General features: G+C 39.8%; 1 protein-coding gene across 3 annotated transcripts in view; it reads left to right on the top strand.

Annotated features, from left to right (window-relative positions):
• The window catches only part of LOC125040108 (general transcription factor 3C polypeptide 1-like), a 32,293-nt gene that overhangs the window by 3,680 nt on the left and 11,113 nt on the right, over window positions 1–17,500 (top strand). For all 3 annotated transcript variants that reach the window (XM_047634608.1, XM_047634607.1, XM_047634606.1), the window contains exons 5-25: window positions 1,116–1,278; window positions 2,896–3,044; window positions 4,306–4,470; window positions 4,798–5,011; window positions 6,006–6,329; window positions 6,809–7,005; window positions 7,766–7,931; window positions 8,235–8,400; window positions 8,788–9,125; window positions 9,476–9,690; window positions 10,405–10,673; window positions 10,970–11,153; window positions 11,375–11,521; window positions 11,959–12,241; window positions 12,793–12,917; window positions 13,433–13,570; window positions 13,858–14,128; window positions 14,600–14,857; window positions 15,113–15,343; window positions 15,584–16,525; window positions 16,805–17,076. In XM_047634608.1, coding sequence (XP_047490564.1) covers window positions 1,116–1,278; window positions 2,896–3,044; window positions 4,306–4,470; window positions 4,798–5,011; window positions 6,006–6,329; window positions 6,809–7,005; window positions 7,766–7,931; window positions 8,235–8,400; window positions 8,788–9,125; window positions 9,476–9,690; window positions 10,405–10,673; window positions 10,970–11,153; window positions 11,375–11,521; window positions 11,959–12,241; window positions 12,793–12,917; window positions 13,433–13,570; window positions 13,858–14,128; window positions 14,600–14,857; window positions 15,113–15,343; window positions 15,584–16,525; window positions 16,805–17,076 — 5,217 coding nt within the window. The remainder of the gene's footprint in view (window positions 1–1,115; window positions 1,279–2,895; window positions 3,045–4,305; window positions 4,471–4,797; window positions 5,012–6,005; window positions 6,330–6,808; window positions 7,006–7,765; window positions 7,932–8,234; window positions 8,401–8,787; window positions 9,126–9,475; window positions 9,691–10,404; window positions 10,674–10,969; window positions 11,154–11,374; window positions 11,522–11,958; window positions 12,242–12,792; window positions 12,918–13,432; window positions 13,571–13,857; window positions 14,129–14,599; window positions 14,858–15,112; window positions 15,344–15,583; window positions 16,526–16,804; window positions 17,077–17,500) is intronic.

Below are 17,500 nucleotides of genomic sequence, written 5' to 3'. Positions count from 1 at the left end.
TTTTTTTTTTTTTTTTTTTTTTTTTTTTTGTGTGTGTGTGTGTGTGTGTGTGTGTGTGTGTGTGTGTGTGTGTGTGTGTGTGTGTGTGTGTGTGTGTGTGTGTGTGTGTGTGTGTGTGTGTGAACTGAGCAGGTAACTGTATGTGGGAAGAGTTTGAGAGAACAAGGAGCAGTGAACAGATGAGAATGCTCTTAATTCCAAAGTGGATAACCACTTACAATAGCAGTAACTTTTCCCTCACACACTGATACCATAAAAGGAAAAGTCTTTTTATTGAGGTGAAGATTCACTTAACAGATTGATGATGATTGATGAGTTTAACAGGTTGATAATGACTGGTGACAGGTTAACGGATTAGTGATAACTGATGACAGTGTGACGTATTGGTAATGACACGACAGGTTGAGATGATTGCTGACAGTTTGACAGGTTAGAGAAGACTGATGACAAATTTACAGGTTGGTGATGATCAATGACAGTTTGACAAGTTAGCGATGACTGATAACAGGTTGATAAGTTGATAACGATTATGACAGGTTGACAGGAAATTTGATAGGTTGGTGATGCTTGAAAACAGGTTTGTGATAACACATATATGCAGGTGTTAAATTTATTTTATTTTCACTCAATAGTTGTATAATCTTTGAATTATTTATTTGATTACCTTATTTTTTATATATCAATGTAGTCTGTACATTAACCCTCTGAAGATGGAATGATGTCCTATCAGATCGTGGTAGTTCATGCCAGGATGACATCACGCCATGACGCTGGGGCTCCCTTTGTCATTGGGCTAAACTTTTTAGACATTTATATTAGGGTCTGTTGATACCTTTGTGTACAGGTTTTAAATTGCAATATATGTATGAATTCTAAATTTTATTTGGTTTTATATGCGTCTCCATCATTATTATTGTTATTATTATATATATTTTTTTTGTTTGTTTGTTTTGTTTTGATAAGACCAGATAAAAACCTATGTCTATCTTCTACTGTAGGATGTGCATGAAATATAAATATTACAGATAGACTTGCTGATAATCCTTTCTCTCCATTCAACAAAAAATATTATCATAAGTACCAGATACTGATTATATATATCCTTTCACAACTAGGTATGGAGAGAAGCTGGTGCTCGTGGCCAGCCAGATGCTGCGAAACAAGGCCCTCTGCATCTCGGCCTGCATCGACAAGTTTTACGACCTGACGCTTACTCAGTACATCATTCTGGAGCGTATTGGCCGGTCTCGTCGCATGGGGGAAATCACACAAGGGAAGGTAGGAAGATTTGTGTTCGTCTGTGGGAGATTAGGTTGGATTTATTTGTAACTGTGAGTGTGAGAAATATGTTTTTATATAAGTTTGGCATATGTGATATGATAATATAACTGTTATTGGGACAAATTTATCTCAACTATAATTGAGACAAGGATATCTTTGAGGATTAAAAAAAAAATGTTAGTGGTGTGATTGTTATTGATTTAGATCTAAAAAGATTTTTTAATAGCTCTGTGGAAAGAGATAGTTGCTTTGAAATTGTTATCATTCTATCTTTGATGCATACAGCTGGCTCCCTGATATTCATAAAATAATTTAAAAATTCTTTGTAGGTAGGTACTAGTAACAAAAATATCCAAAAACACTTAAAACAAGCGTATGAAAGTGTCTGGCATCACCTCTAAACATATTTATAAAACTTTAGGAGTGGTATGATCTCTGGGGCCTTTGCTTAATGAGGCAAATATAAAAATCATGTTCATTGCAACAAGTGTATTAAAAGACATGAATGGGATTGAATATCTTTGCAGTGCAAGGATTGTTTGACTGCCTTTGACTGTATCTTTATCAGATGAAGATATAGTTGAAAGCAGTCAAATACATCACTTGTGATATGAAGATATTCATGCTCGTTCATACCTTTTTCTACATTATAATGTCTTTAATCAAAGCCAGGGAAAATGTACATTCATGTATCTGTAAGACTAAGTTGCTGTAATGAAAGAAACACTAAGGGAAATAAAGTAGATTTTATAATATGAACATTATTTTGATCTATTAAGAGGTTTAATTGAGATTTTTCTTCGGGGGAGTGAAAGGTGTTATGATGTTAGTTAACTCAATGCCACTGGGAAATGTGATGTACTCATTTTACTTTTTTGGGTGAAATGTTTCTGCACATAAATGGCTCTGCTAGTGCTTAGCCACAAAGGAGTCAATTAGTAGAACTTGTGACCTTATCTGATTTCACCTTTCCTTGAATTGGCTGGAAAAACATTTTTTACTAATGCTATGAATATTGATAGTGTTATTTTTATTACAAACATTATAATTGTTATAATGTTATAGACGTTAATAACAGCAATATAAGATAACATTAGATATATTTAAAATTCAAGGAAAAGGGTAAACAAGTGAGACAGGTAGTATTCATAATTCGCTCATTGGTGACTTAGTACAAGTGTAGCCATCTATGTGTAAAAACAATTAATAAAGTAAACTCACAGCGGGCTTGCCATGCCCATCGGATTTGGGTTAATGTAGTATTACAATTTTTTTTTCCTTTATTGTGCATATAAACAGAAAAAATACAAGTAAAAACAGAAAGGACAGAGCATTTGAGAAGATTTTTTCTTTTCTTTTCTTTTCTTTTCTTTTGAGGGGGCTATTTTGGTATACAATTATTTAAGTCAAATTGTTCTAGCTTGGATACTTATGATGCCCCAATTATGCACATTTTTGGGGAGCAGGATGCACATTTTTTTATGTTTAATAGCTGCTTTTCCAAAGATGGAATCAGTCTCACTCTTAGTAACAAGTAAAAAAAGAAAAACAAGAAAAAAAAAATTAAACTGCTAAATGAACAAAATTAAAACCTGGTTCTCCTTATTCCCTCAGATCAGCTTAGCAGCCATGGGCGACAACCCAAAATCGATGTTCTACCACCGCAAACGTCTGCTGAAGCTCAACCTGATCACCAAACAGCCACACCAGCAAAAGGGGAACAAGGGACAGACCTACAACGGCTCTCTGCTGCATCTCACAAGGTGTGTGTTGGGGTGTTTGCTTGGGGTGAGGGCCAAGGGTTGTTATTATAAGTTATTTTCTAATCATTACTGTTTTTATATTCCGTTATTGTTATTAGTTATGATTTATTTGTTAATGATCATGCTTTCATTAAGTTATTTCCGTATTTCATTATTTTTTTTTCCTTTGGTATTTTTTATTCATATTCATGATTTTTGGATTTTTATTTTTATTATTTTCACAATGCATATGTCACTGCAGGTATATGGGAATGAAGACTGAGTTTTATTCTTATTTTGTATGAAGAGTAAGATGAATTAAACTAGGATATATTTTTTAAAGGATGAGGAATGCATTGCCGGCAAATATTATATTTATGGCACTGACTATTGTAAAATTCATGTCATTTGCAATATATATTTGATTTAATTTATAGTGTACAAATGGATTAGTTTTGGTGAATTACTTTTGTTATGTATTTTTAATGCATTGTGAAATGGCCTTTCATCATGAATCCAAAAATATATACTGTGTGTTTTAATGTAAGCTTGAAATTGTTTTTAGTAGCTAGAAATATTATTTTCTGGAACTATTATGTGTGGATAAGGTTGAGTGACTAGTATTTAACCCCTTGCTGACGGGTACGACGTGTAGACACGTGCTATGCCCACTGTGAGTACTTGTTTGATTTTTTTACACATAGATGGCTATACTTGTACTAAGTCACCAATGAGCCAGTTTAGAGTACTGCCTGTCTTGCCCGTTTACCCTTTTCTTTGATATATGAAATATTTTACGTTATCTTATTTTAGTCTTACTAATGTTAAAATACATTATGATAATTATAATGTTTATAATAAAAATAACACCATCGATATTCATAGCATTAGTAAAAAATACGTTTTTCTCGCCAATTCAAATCAGGTACGGTCACAAGGTCTACTACTTGACTCCTTTGTGGCTAAGCACTAGCAGAGCCATCTTTGGGCAGACAATTCACAAAAAAATATAGAAAATAGGCACAGCATTTTCCCCATTTTTTGTTCATTTTCCCTGGCGGCATTGGGTTAAAAACAACCAGACTCAAAACTTGAAATGTGGTAAGGCATGCAAATGATAGCTTGGAGGGGATATTATTTGAAAAAGACCTATATATTGGAAGATTACACACAGAAGAGAAAACTTTTATGAAAGCCGAGATGAAGATCATAATTGCAAAAGGTATTATTTTGCCCTTAAAACAAAACTGAAAAAAGCTTCTCAATTCCCTCTTGATTTCAGATTCTACGTAGAGAGGCGCTCAAAGTTCATCATGATGATCCAACGGGCAGTCGAGATCCTGAAGCTGAAACCAGGGTATTGCGCTCCTTATACCGCCGTCAAGGAAGAGATGGGAATGCCGGAGACCTCTTGCAGAAAGCTCTTTAAGAGTACGGAATTCCAGAGGTATGCAAGGGCAGAAGTGTACGCATGAATATTTTTTGTGATAAGGTTTTGCTCCATGTCTAATTTTACTTTATTTTGGTTAAACTTATTATATATTTGGGAATAGTAATAATGATTATAAAGATTTTTAAAAATCATAAAAATGTAAAGGTATTGGCTCTGGTTACTGGTTGTGGATCCGTTTATGTGTAAAAAAGATTGATAAATAAAAGGAAACCATAGTGAGCACATGTGTACAAGGATCCTGATGTCAGAAGGTTGAATAAATAGGTTGATGGAGGCCTCCCACCAGTCCTCTAAGCCCCATCTTGCCACCTCCTTTTCTAGATACATAAAGAATGTGACCGCCCCGTATCGCAAGGTGTACCCAGATGCCTCCCCCTCTCAGTGGCGTTGTAAGGGCAAGGATGCTGAGAAGTTTGTACGTATTATGGAGCTGATCAATCCCAAGATCGACCCTATGGAGGTGTGCAAGGCAGAGGAGGTGGCCGAAGAAGACGAGGAAGATGATTCCTATCCAGGCATACTCGACCAGCATAGGGTGAGGCGTTGGTTGAGAGGTAGTGATTGGGGAAACTTGGGTTCATCAGCTAACTAAACAATCACTTCTGTTGCCTCTAATTCAGTTTATCCACAAAAATGAATTGTATTTTTTGTAATCTACAGATAAAAATCTACTCTGGGAGAATTGATACATTTTTAAGTATCCATTAGGCATAAGGTATAATTTGTCTTGTTTTCACCTGTGTGCGCCGAAATAAAGTAAAGACTTCCTTTAGGGATTAAAGAGTTTATATCATTTATTAATTTTTCATTGTCTTTGGTCTGTAGAAGGATGGATTTTGTGTGGTTTACTAAGCTTGATTAATTGTAATTTTTTTTTAGCAGGTTTATTCTGTCTGTTCTGGATATTTTTATTTTAGAAAAGAAAGAGAAATGATCTGTCAGGTGTTTTTTAAAGAAGATGAAAAGAGATTATTTATTCTGTTTAGCGTAGTTTTGTAGGATAGGTATGTATCCAGACTTTAAAAATTAAGGGAGCCTGAATATGTGGTCCTGTTTGTGAGCTGTGAGGCGTTCACCAGTCAGTACTCAGCAGTGAGCCATGAGATATGCCAGCTGTTAGCCATTCAGGATGTGGCTACTGTGGCATGGCTTAACCTGGCTAGTACGCAATGTGTGCAGGTTGTGGTTAGGGCCACTAATGATTGATTGATATTTATTACCATAGAAAGTTAATTATTCCTCCTTTATTGGAATAGCATAGTACAGATCCCTCTATGAATGGAATTTTACAACAATGTTTAAGAACTTAATATTTCTTTTAGTAATTACTGTATCAAAAATATAAAGCTTATTATTTGAGGGACCAAAACCAGTGAATTAGACCGAACAAACCACCCCCACAATCCTCTCCTTTTTCTCTTGTACACCCCTAAGGTGAACACCCCTTCTCCCCATACACAAACCCTACCCTAGAGGCAAAATTTCCACTTTCCATCTGTAAGGCTGTAATTCCTTCTCCTCTCCTTCAGGTGGTCTGGGGCATTGGTCTCCTCCAGCAGGCCTACAAGGTGGTGGAAGAGGCTGGACCGGAAGGGGTGTCACAGTCAGACATGGCCCGCCTCCTGGGACAAACCAAGCTGGACTCGCGCACCATCTGCCGCAACCTCCAGCGCAGGAATACAGTACACTCGCTCATGAAGGATGTGGGGAGGCAGCGTGTGTCACGGTATGTGTCGCATAAGTTTGCGCGGACGGGACACCTCACCCAGGAGTTCCGCAAGGAGAGGCAGAGAATGATGGCCATGATGGAGGCCAATAAGGCAGAAGTGTGTGGGCCGTCTACGTCAAAGGAGGTTAGTAGCAGTGGATTTTTTTATTTATTTATTTTTTCTCTCTCTCTCTCTCTCTCTCTCTCTCTCTCTCTCTCTCTCTCTCTCTCTCTCTCTCTCTCTCTCTCTCTCTCTCTCTCTCTCTCTCTCTCTTTCATAAGAATAACCGTTGTAACTAATGGAATAAAATATTTTGAACTATTTTGAACTCACTCACTCAGTCTCTCTCTCTCTCTCTCTCTCTCTCTCTCTCTCTCTCTCTCTCTCTCTCTCTCTCTCTCTCTCTCTCTCTCTCACTCTCTCTCTCTCTCTCTCTCTCTCTCTCTCTCTCTCTCTCTCTCTCTCTCTCTCTCTCTCTCTCTCTCTCTCTCTCTCTCTCTCTCTCTCTCTCTCTCTCTCTCTCTCTCTCTCTCTCACTCTCTCTCTCTCTCTCTCTCTCTCTCTCTGTGAAATTTCTCCAGTTCATTCTCACTTATCACGCCTGTCTCCCCCCTTGTGACCAGGGAGAGGTTTCCCGCGTCTTGGAGTCGAATTCCCTAGAAGGAGTGGAGGTGGGGCTGGAGATGCTCACAGGAGGCAGAGTCAGCATCCCCAAATCAAAGGGGATGAACTTAGATACTTCCAGCCTCGCCAAGGAAGCAGAACAGAACCAAAAGAAACGACAGAACAACGACGATGATGGAGACAGCAAGAATAAAGGGTGAGGTTTTGGTGTCTTGTGAATTTCTTTTTATTTATGTTTTTGCATAATTTTTTTTTAGCAATATTTTAGTTTAGTTTAGTCCTTTATTTACCACCCTGGCTAACTGCACAGGCGTTGGCAAGTTGTGGTACATTTAATGCATGGTCATAACATTACAAAGTGTTACATTTGAATTTTAGCCTATAACATTGCTATGAGTACTTTATCAGTTTAGGGAAAAGAACAATTGCACAGTCCTTTATCCACTCATCTGCCACACCGGCATATAGCTTGGGCGTGGGAAAGCATTAATACATTTTATATTCGGTTATGTGATACTACATTCCAAATTTAGGATACAACATAAGTATATCTATATATATGTTGGTCAAAGTTGATGGTTGTGTCACCTTAGATTTATTTCTGTGCTAACCAATTAATGTTTTTTAATGTAAAGCTTTATTGATTTTTTTCACACAAAGCATACATACTTTTTTCTGTCATATAAAGCTTGCAATTGTTAAAATAGTCCATACACCAGTACACCTTGTTTATAATAAACGCTTGGTTTGACCTAAGGTTTCCCTAGACCCACAGAGTCATCCTCCCAGGAGACTTTGCGTTCCCTAGTCCCTCTGCAAATTGACTGGTTAATTGACCAGGGATTTTTATTTCCTCTCATTCTATTTTCCACAATCTTTATGATCTTCATCACTCTACTCAATTTCTCACACTCCTCCTTCCACCCTCTTCACCTCCACCCATTACACTCCCGCAGCTTCGTCCGAATGCTGGAGGAGATCCGGCTGACATACAACAACCAGCGGAGGAACTCGCCTCATGTCACAACGCGCATGATGAAGCGAGCCAACATGATTATTGAAACTGTTGGCTCGATCAAAGTCATTGATGATGCTTTCAAGTTGCAGAAGATGATTGTGCAGGTTGGCTTGGTCATTTTGATGGTTATCTTAATAGATCTTTTTATATTGATAGGAAAATATAGTGATATTTGCTAAATTTGGTGTACATTGCTGTGTGTTTGATAATGAAAAAAATTATGTTTGATGGAAGTTATAATGTTTATATGCTATGAATATTTATTTAATACTGTAAGCATGTAATGTTTAATATCTTTTGGTATGAATTGACAGTATATTGACAATATGTTAGATAAAGAACCATAATATCTAGTGTTGCATACATAGAAGTCCAAAATTTGTAAATGTATAACGTCCATTTCCCAGGCGGAATCTGAAGAAGGGTATGCAGTCAAGATGGACAAGAAGAGCCTGAACCGCCTGCTGGACAAGCTCTCCAAGGGCGGCTTCGTCAAAAACATCATCGTCAAGCTCAAGTGCAACACCATGGTCAAGGTGGTTCAGTTTGTGGTTCATCCCAGCATCACATTCGGTGAGTGGCTGTGTTCCTCTATGGACGGGCAAAAGGGTTGATTATTATTTCACCATTCCTTCTATACCTATTAAGTTATGTAGTTGATTGTACTAAACTAATCTAGTAGATGGAACCCCCCAAAAATTATTTTATTAAACTAAACTTTTCTATTTGATGGAACCAAACTAATTTATCTGTTTAATTTAAGGGCAATATTCCATTGATATGAACAAAGCTAATCCATTTGATTAGACAAAAGTAACTTTTTATTTTAACCAAATTAATGCATCTTCTTAAACCAGACCAATCCACTTAACTTCAAACTAGAATATTTGGTCATTCAATCCAGCATGGAATCTCTGTGGACCATTTTAGTCGACTGACCTCAACTATTTCCCCATCCAGAAAGCCCACACCTCAAATCAGCCATCGAGCAACAGAAGCTGAAGTTCCTGGCCTCGGCACCCGACACCAAGCGGGAGGCAGAGGGAGGAGGAGGGGGAGGGAGTGGCAGCGGGAAGGGAGGAGCAACGGGAGGTCCAGAGAGCACCAAAGTCAAAGTCAAAAGTGAGAGCTCAGCGGCCAAGATGGTAAAGAAGGCCTTGAGTGAGGATAACGAACGAATGAACAAGAGCTCCGTCGGGGCCAGCATGCAAGAGCTCAAGCAGATGCACCAGGTGTCGACCACGGCAGTGCCTGCGCCTGAGGTCGAAGCAGGTGTTGCTTCAGCTGTGGTGAAGAAGGTTAGAAATAAAAACAGAAGGATTTATGTTTATTTATAAAGGGTTTGTTGTTCTTATTGTGTTTTTAAGATCAATATTTGTTTTTCTTAGTTACAAATGATCTACATTTTACATATGAATAATGTGAGCAAATTATATGTTTTTTGAGAACTGATATGTTGAATATCATTTTCATTTTGAATGTCATTGTACATGAAATTCAAGAACAGAAATCACCTAAACACCAACCAAACATGCTTAACTTGTGAACTAGATATTTCTCCAATCTTATCAGTCTGCAGGCGAGAAAGTAAATAACAAAGTAACCCTACACAACCCCAAGTCCTTATACTTCCCACCCTTCCCCACAGGAGGCTGGAGTGAAGGGGAGCCTGGGGCCGAAATTCGTCCGCATGTGCGAGCTCCACAAGCTACTCTTCTACCTCGTCTACGGTTACTCCGGGAAAGAGGACATGGATCAAGTGGAAGCTTGGCAGACCATAGCCTCTTCGTCGCCAGAGGCCCAGATCCATGCAGAAGACCTGTCGGCTTATCCTATGGTTTATTATGCAGAACTCTCATGGAAGTAGGTCCTCAAGCATTGTGGGGTTCTCCTCTTCTTTTTCTTCTTCTTCATCTTCTTCTTCTTCTTCTTCTTTGGGGTTCTCCTCTTTTTTTCTTTTCTTCTTCTTCATCTTCTTCTTCGGGGTTCTCTTCTTTTATTTTTCTTCCCTTTCTTCATCTTCTTCTTCTTCTTCTCTCTTCTTCTTCAGGGTTCTCCTCTTTTTTCTTCTTCTTCATCTTCTTCTTCTTCTTCTTCTTCTTCTTCTTCTTCTTCTTCTTCTTCTTCTTCTTCTTCTTCTTCTTCTTCTTCTTCTTCTTCTTCTTCTTCTTCAGGGTTCTCCTCTTTTTTTTCTTCTTCTTCTGTGGGGCTCTCTTCTTTTTTTTCTTCTTCTTTAGGATTTTCTTCTTCTTCTTCTTCTTAAGTAAAAAAAATAACAGAAGTAATAAAAGCTTCTAAACCTGTGATCATTGACAGAGATATCCTGAAAATCATTAGATTTAGTGGAGTTAGGTATTGAGATGTACATATCTTTGTGTACTATGCAGAAAAGAATGTTAGATGTATTCTGTGAGCAAACTTAACATATGTTTTATGAAACTAGTAGTCAAGGTCTAAAGAGGAAGAGTGCTAATAATAGTCATATAATATTTATTATTTTCTCTTGACCTTATTTTGTATGTATGTACAGTCACACGATTTAGAAATGCAGTTGTTATAGAATGATTTGTCTTCCAGAATGTTTATCCCGCCATTGCCAAACCATATGAACTCAGAGAGCGGCTGGGCCTTTGTGTGCGATGTGCTACTCCGGTTGCCACTCTGCATATTCGTCCGCCTTGTCAGTATCTGCCACTATTCGAGTGAGATCGATGCCTTCATGAACCATCCCATCAAGAGAAACCTGCTGGTGAAATACCTCCCACCGCACCTCCGCCAGGCCCTTCTACAAGGACGGCGTTATGTCACTTATGTGATTGACCTGATCAATCGCCTGTGTTATGTGGGTGGGTAGGACGTACAGGTTAAACTATTTAAGTGTCAACATATTGTTTTCCATGTGAAAAAGGATGAAAGTATTTTCATTAATGAGAAACAAATGCTCTATTAAGGCACAATGAATTTAGACATCATATTCTCTAAACAGACATTTCCCACATGTGCCTTCCTTAATATATCCTTGCTCTCCGAATCTTAATACCCAGAAATATATGTGTACAAACGGGTACATTATAATAATTATAATCTCTACACAAGTACATCATCATTGTACTCATACTCACGCCACACTTCCTCTCCCAAGGCTTGCTCCAGTATGGCCACCAGATCATGAAGGAAAAAGACCAGGTGTTCATCTACGTCAATCGCCATGCCAGCCTCATCGACACAACCACTTCGGGTCCTGGGTACCACCAGATCTCAGCCGACAAGGAATACGTCCGGAAGGAGTACTACTTCTCTTGCTTACAGGATGTGCTTCAGTACTGGTGAGTGGTTAGGTGGAAGTTTGATATTAATGTCGCTTTTGTTGTTGTAGTTGTTAGTTAATGTGTTTTCTTGAATTTGTCTTTCTTTTTTTCTTTTGTTTGGATTTTGTTTGTCAATAATTTTCTCTTTGTCTATAATAGGTAATGATTACATATCAGAAGGGTGATGTATATTGTAACAGTAAATATTTGTAAGAGACCTCATTAAAACTATGTTCCAGGTATGACATGTGGACCATCTCAATGCACACACCTCTTGGCGGCCACAACTGCATGCAAGGGAAGAAGATTACAATACAGATTTTGGACCGTAAACCACAGATCATTGAGTCACTCACTGCACGCAGTACAGAAGAGGCTCCAGCAAGGTACCCACAATTTTATTTTTTCTCTCTCTCTCACTTACTATTCTTGTCTCTTTACTTCTCTTCTATTCACTTCACTTTTTCGGTCTCTTCCTTCATTTCCCTTCTCTTTCCTCCTCTTCACTTCTCTCTTCTCCTCTCATCTCCTCTCTCCTTTATTTTTATCTCTCCTCTCCTCTCATCTCCTCTCTCCTTTGTTTTCATCTCTCCTCTCCCTCCTTTTCTCTCCTTTCCTCCTGAGACCCAGAATTAAGTAATTTTAGCCAAGGATTCCAACCATCTTGGCAATGTTGCCATAGAAAGTATCTGACACTTATAGTCATTGTAATGAATTGTCATTCAGATAGAAAAACAATCACTATAAGATTTATTGCCATGAAGAGACATTACCATAAAAAAGTTGCAGCATATCTATTATGATATACTCCCTCCTCCAACAGAGACAATGGCAGCATCCCAGGTGATGGCCGAGGGGCAGGAGGACTCGACTCTGCCATGTTTGCCCATCTGAAGCGCAACTGGTCCTCGAACTCAGGTCACTCGGCTTCAGCAAGACCCTCAGCACTCCTGCCGCCCAATACTGAGGGGGGGGAGAGGGCCACGTACGAAGGGACAATCTCGTACACGCAGTACCTGATGAACACAACGCACCCCTCAACAGATAACACATCAGCCAAGCCCCGACTGGCTGGCTTACGGAATGTCAAACTATCTGTATATAAGGTAGGGAGGGGATTTGGGAGGATTGAAAGCAGGTGAGGGGAATGTGGGAAATGAAATACAGAGTTAAAAGAACGGAGGGGAGGGAAAGAGAAGTATTATGGAATATACGATACTTGTGAAGAGCATCAAAAGATTTTTTTTTTTTTGTTATTTGACTTGATGCACTTTATTTAGTGGATCAGTGTAAAAAATTGGTATCATCCTTTATCAGTGATATGCATAAACTGTTTGCATGTCAAATGTATGATGAACAAAGGAGACCTGGTGCTACTAAGGTTCTTTGGACTTCAGGCTGACACTTACGAGAATTTTGACTTTGAACTTACAATTCAAACTTCGTCACAGTTAACCAACACTATAGAGAAAGCTGTACATCGCAGTTCTTGATTTAAAGCACAGTTGAACAGAAAAGTAGAAAGAGTGAATTGTATACATGTATATAAATACATATATCTATATATACAAGATTTGCATAAAACACAGTTGCATACAAATTGAATAAAAAAAAAGACCTCCCCACATGTAACCACCTTTCTCCCCACTCTCCGTAGCCTCGCATGGGGACTGACGGCAAGACCCTGGAGATCCCCGTGGGCATGGTCCCTCGAGCTCCACGAGGACGCAAACGCAAGCGAGAAGGCGCGTCGACGTCAGAGTCTGAGACTCCTCCTGTCAAGTAAGTAATTTATTGTTATCGGAGGCATGTCAGCTTTTGGCCGAGAGGGTAGTTCTAAATTTTTGGGAAGTTAGTTTTACTGCTCTTTTATTGATTTTTATCTTTTGATTTGTTCTGTTACTGTTCTGAATGTGAATATATGTGCATGGTAAAAAAAAAATGTCTTGAGCATTTTTGTTGTTATTCTTTATTACTGTACTTTCCATTTTTATTTTTGTATATATGTATATTTGTTTATCTATTTATTCTTATGAAATATAAATTATGTCTAGAATATGAATCTCAGAAGTATTGAGCAGCACGGCATACGTGTTTATACTTGTAATTAATCTGTGTTGTTATGGTTGTTTTTTTTAAAGTAGGCCAAAAAATTATAGAAGATTTTTGTATGTATTTCATCTTATAGTTTCATACCTTAAGAAAAAAAAAAACTTTTTGGAAACTAAACATTTTTATTTTTCCTTTTCCTTTCTTGTTATTGTATCTTATCTCTGTTTCTCCCATTCTTTTCTCAGGTTGAAGCGAAGCGGACGGCAAGGCAAGAGCAACAGGCCGGCCAGTTACCAACGGGAGCTTAAAATGCGCAAAAAGTCTCCCAAGAAACCTTACTACGACGAAGAAGACCGTGCAGCCCTACGGAGGATGAATAAACTGTGAGTCTGTTCATAAAGTCTTTATTTGAAGGTGTGAGGAAGACGGGGGGAGTGTTATTTTCTCTTTGTCTTTTTCTCCTTCTTTTTCAGGCTACAGCATTAGATGTGGTATATGATATTTGGTGACAGTTCTTCTAAATACTTCAGATTAGATGATAAAGAGGTTCACAAAAAATCTATAATAGTGATATGAGAGTGAGATCAGTAAGAACTAAGTCTTGATAAGAATGCAAGTAATAGTGTTATTTATCTGTATTTATCATTTTGTCTGTCTCTCCTCACCCTAGACGAGTCGACTGGTCCTCCGCCGAAGACTCGTTCCTGCTGCTGTGCAAAGTGGCCTCCTGTTTCCTCTTCCCGAACATCCGAAGCCAGATGATCACCTTCAGCCTTGTGAGAGACATGCTACACGAACGCTTCCCGGAATCCCTCAATAAGACATCGCGTGCCTGCCAGAGGAGGATCAACTACATCATGAAGAACCCAACGACGGAAGATAATGTGGCTATCTTCCTGGAGGAGGTGCGCCAGGATCCGGGCATTGTGGCGGATTTTAAGGTGGGTTTGGGTAGGGTCTGGTGGTTGGAAGCTTAGGGTTGTTTGTCTTTTTTTTTGTCTCTCTCTCTCTCTCTCTCTCTCTCTCTCTCTCTCTCTCTCTCTCTCTCTCTCTCTCTCTCTCTCTCTCTGTCTCTCTGTCTCTCTGTCTCTCTGTCTCTCTCTCTCTTCCTCTCCCTCTCCCTCTCCCTCTCCCTCTCCCTCCCCCTCCCTTTTCCCCCTTTCCTTTCCTTTCTCTTTCTACATTTTTGTCCCTCAAGTTTTTCTTGAATCTATATTAACTCATAATGCATAATATTGGGATATTCAGCAGGTGTAAATAACTAAGAATGACTATCAAGCTAAATTATTTGCATATCTATACTGAAAAAAATATTACAGTATATGTTTATAGATATGTATAGATGACTATTTAATTATTTGTTATATCAAATATTTCTATAAAGCAATCCCCTCCTCTTCTCCTCCTTGCAGAGTCCAAGAGTGCCCCGCAACAAGAAGAACATTGAGAGTGTGTATGCCACTATGTTCCGATCCCTCATGCAGCGACTGGTGGTGAAGTTTGCCTCAAGTGAGTCTCGACAGTGCCCTGACCTGCCGCCCTCTATTGAGGAGTTTCACCAGCGTTTCCGCATCATCATGGCTTCGTCCTCACTCCGCAACAAGCTCAAGTTCCGCCCAGTCGTCAACGTGTCGGATATCGATTTCCATATTGTCAATACGCTTATCTATGTAAGTATTTGCAGGGGGTACATGTGCGCATATGTGTATATGAGAAAGAAGGATAGGGATGGGGTGAATCTGTTGTGATGAAGTACACTGGTTATATATAAGACGATTATTTCAGTATGTTTATGTTAACGTAAATACAAAATAGTATGCACTTGAAACAGCCCATGGTCAGAAAATAAAACTGTATGAAAGAAAACTGACCATAAATTATTTCCTTTAAAATGTATACCATCAGTTTCTCTTCTACCCCCACAGAGTTCACTTTGCTCCAAGCACGACCGCGAATCGTATGCATATCAGCTGTATCTGGCATACCAACAGTACCCCCAGGCACTCCTCAATGCAGTTTTAACCCGCATGCGGCAAGACCAGATGATCAGCTACAAGAAGTGTTATAACAGGTCACAGGTAGCACAGACTTGCCTGCCGCTGTCCACCTCTCCTTTCCAGCTGTCGGTCACATATCATCATGTCTTTAATTTCAAGGTGAGGGGGTCAGGAGGTATACTTGTTTGTTTGTCTGTTTTGTTTATATTATTTGGTTAGCTTAGCTTGGTTTGTTAAATTTGTATTCTTTTCTCTTTTTCTTTTGCTCTCTTTCCCATTTCCTTATTCTGTCCTATTATTATATTATTTCTTTTCTCATGTAAGTTGTTATCAGTTTCAAAGTCTTGTTTTCCAGAATAATTTTACACTGACCTTTGACCTGTTAATTCTACATTTCAGTACCAGTACGAGATCTATAGCCAGGCATGGCAGATGCTGAAGCAGCTGATTACCAAGAAGCATAAAGCCATTGTTGATAACGTGAGCTACAAGCAGAGTCTGAGAGAGAGCTGCCTCATTACAGAGGAGGAGACTGACATCACAGATAGCACAGCTGATGGACCTGCACAGGCTCCTGCTCCTGCTTCTCACAAGGCCGAAAAAGTGATCGGCAGCATGGACATTGGCAGTGGATTCCAAGAGAAGGGCGTTCCGGTGGTGATTCTACACGAGGGCGGCTACTGTGCCACCATTGTTGCCCTCCTGGCCACCAAACGCATCATCTTTGACATCACCATCCCGGAGCAGATCATCATGATGGACCAGCAGCAGCGCTTAATGGAGGACCAGCACCAGTCCCTCTTGCGGCGGTTCTCGTCACATTCGCAGATGGCCGGTAAGGAGGTAGGAGACTCCCTGGGAGGCTTCGACGTGGCACCTTCTTGCAGCATGGAGCCCAGGGGCGATGTCACCGCTGGCACCAAGGGCACTCACATTGTCAAGGAGAGACTCAAGGAGATGGCCAAGTTGAAAGCAGCAGCAGAAGAAGGCACGGCTGCAGAGCCAAAGGCAGAAGGAGGTAAAAGAAAAGCAGTCGTGAAGGAAGAGGAACAAGTGAAAAAGGCAAGACATGAAGAAGGAGGCAATGAAGAGGAAGAGATAACCACACCCTGTTCACCATCGCTTGATCAGACAAATGAAAACAGTGCAACAGTTGCTGTCACTGAGGAACAGTTTGCCCAGCCAGAGACTACTGAGGAGAATGCCCAGAAACTTGAAAACACCACAGCTGCTGAAGAGATGGAGGAATCAGAGAACCCATTGCAAGGGACGGAGGACAGCAACCAGCTAGGGGATGTATCGTCGCTTGAAGGCGATGATGTCGATATGAGCAGTACATCTGTAAGGCTTATTGTCTTGTTTTGCACTGATTTTGTTTTTTTGTTGACACTATAATCAAAATAATAGAAAAATATATATGATAAATTTAATTTAATTTACAAGTGAACCATATTTTCTGTGTATAGTCTTATTATCTGACTTTATTCAGAATTAGGTTGACTTAATCCCTCTCTCGTGGAAAGGTAGCCGACTCATTACACACACCTGCTAAGCATTTCCCAGATCACCTATTTTTAACCATTCACTCCATTTCTCTATCTTTCTATTTCACTCCTTCAGCAAAACAAAAGCCAGTCCTCAGCCTCCCGCCTCGGCCTTTACATGATGCGAGACCAGCTGACCCTGGCAGAGGTGGACCAGATCAACATCCAGCACGCCCAGGAGCACCTCGTGGTCAACGCCTGCGAAATCACCATCCGCCTCCGAGCGCCTCCAGACCTGCAGGATGAGGTGGATGAGGCCATTGCAAGGGATGATCTTGAGGTGGTGGATAATCTCCTGCTCCCACTCCCCAAGAGTGTGACTGCGGAGGCCTTGGAGAAGAGGAGGAGGTGAGTGAGGGGTGGTCTCTCTCTGTTTTTTTTTTTTTTTCTCTGCGTTTCTTTTTTAATTTTCTTTTGATAGTACTCTTTCTGATTATCCCTCATTTTCTCTCTCGTTCTCTTGTTCCCTCTCTTTCTCTGCCTGTATTCTCCCTTTTTCTCCTTCCCCTTCTTCATTTCTATTCTTCTCCCTCTCTGTCTTTATCTCCCTTTCCCCCTTTCTAATTTTCTCCCAGTTTCTGTTCCACTTCCCCTTTATTTCCATATCTCTCTCTCTCTCTCTCTCTCTCTCTCTCTCTCTCTCTCTCTCTCTCTCTCTCTCTCTCTCTCTCTCTCTCTCTCTCTCTCTCTCTCTCTCTCTCTCTCTCTCTCTCCCTCTCTCTCTCTCTCCCTCTCTCCCTCTCTCCCTCTCTCCCTCTCTCTCTCTCTCTCT

The sequence above is a fragment of the Penaeus chinensis genome, chromosome 28 (genome assembly GCF_019202785.1).
Source record: "Penaeus chinensis breed Huanghai No. 1 chromosome 28, ASM1920278v2, whole genome shotgun sequence".
NCBI lineage: Eukaryota > Metazoa > Arthropoda > Malacostraca > Decapoda > Penaeidae > Penaeus > Penaeus chinensis.
The sequence above is the reverse complement of the archived record's forward strand: the minus strand, read 5'-3'. Positions and strand labels throughout refer to the sequence as shown.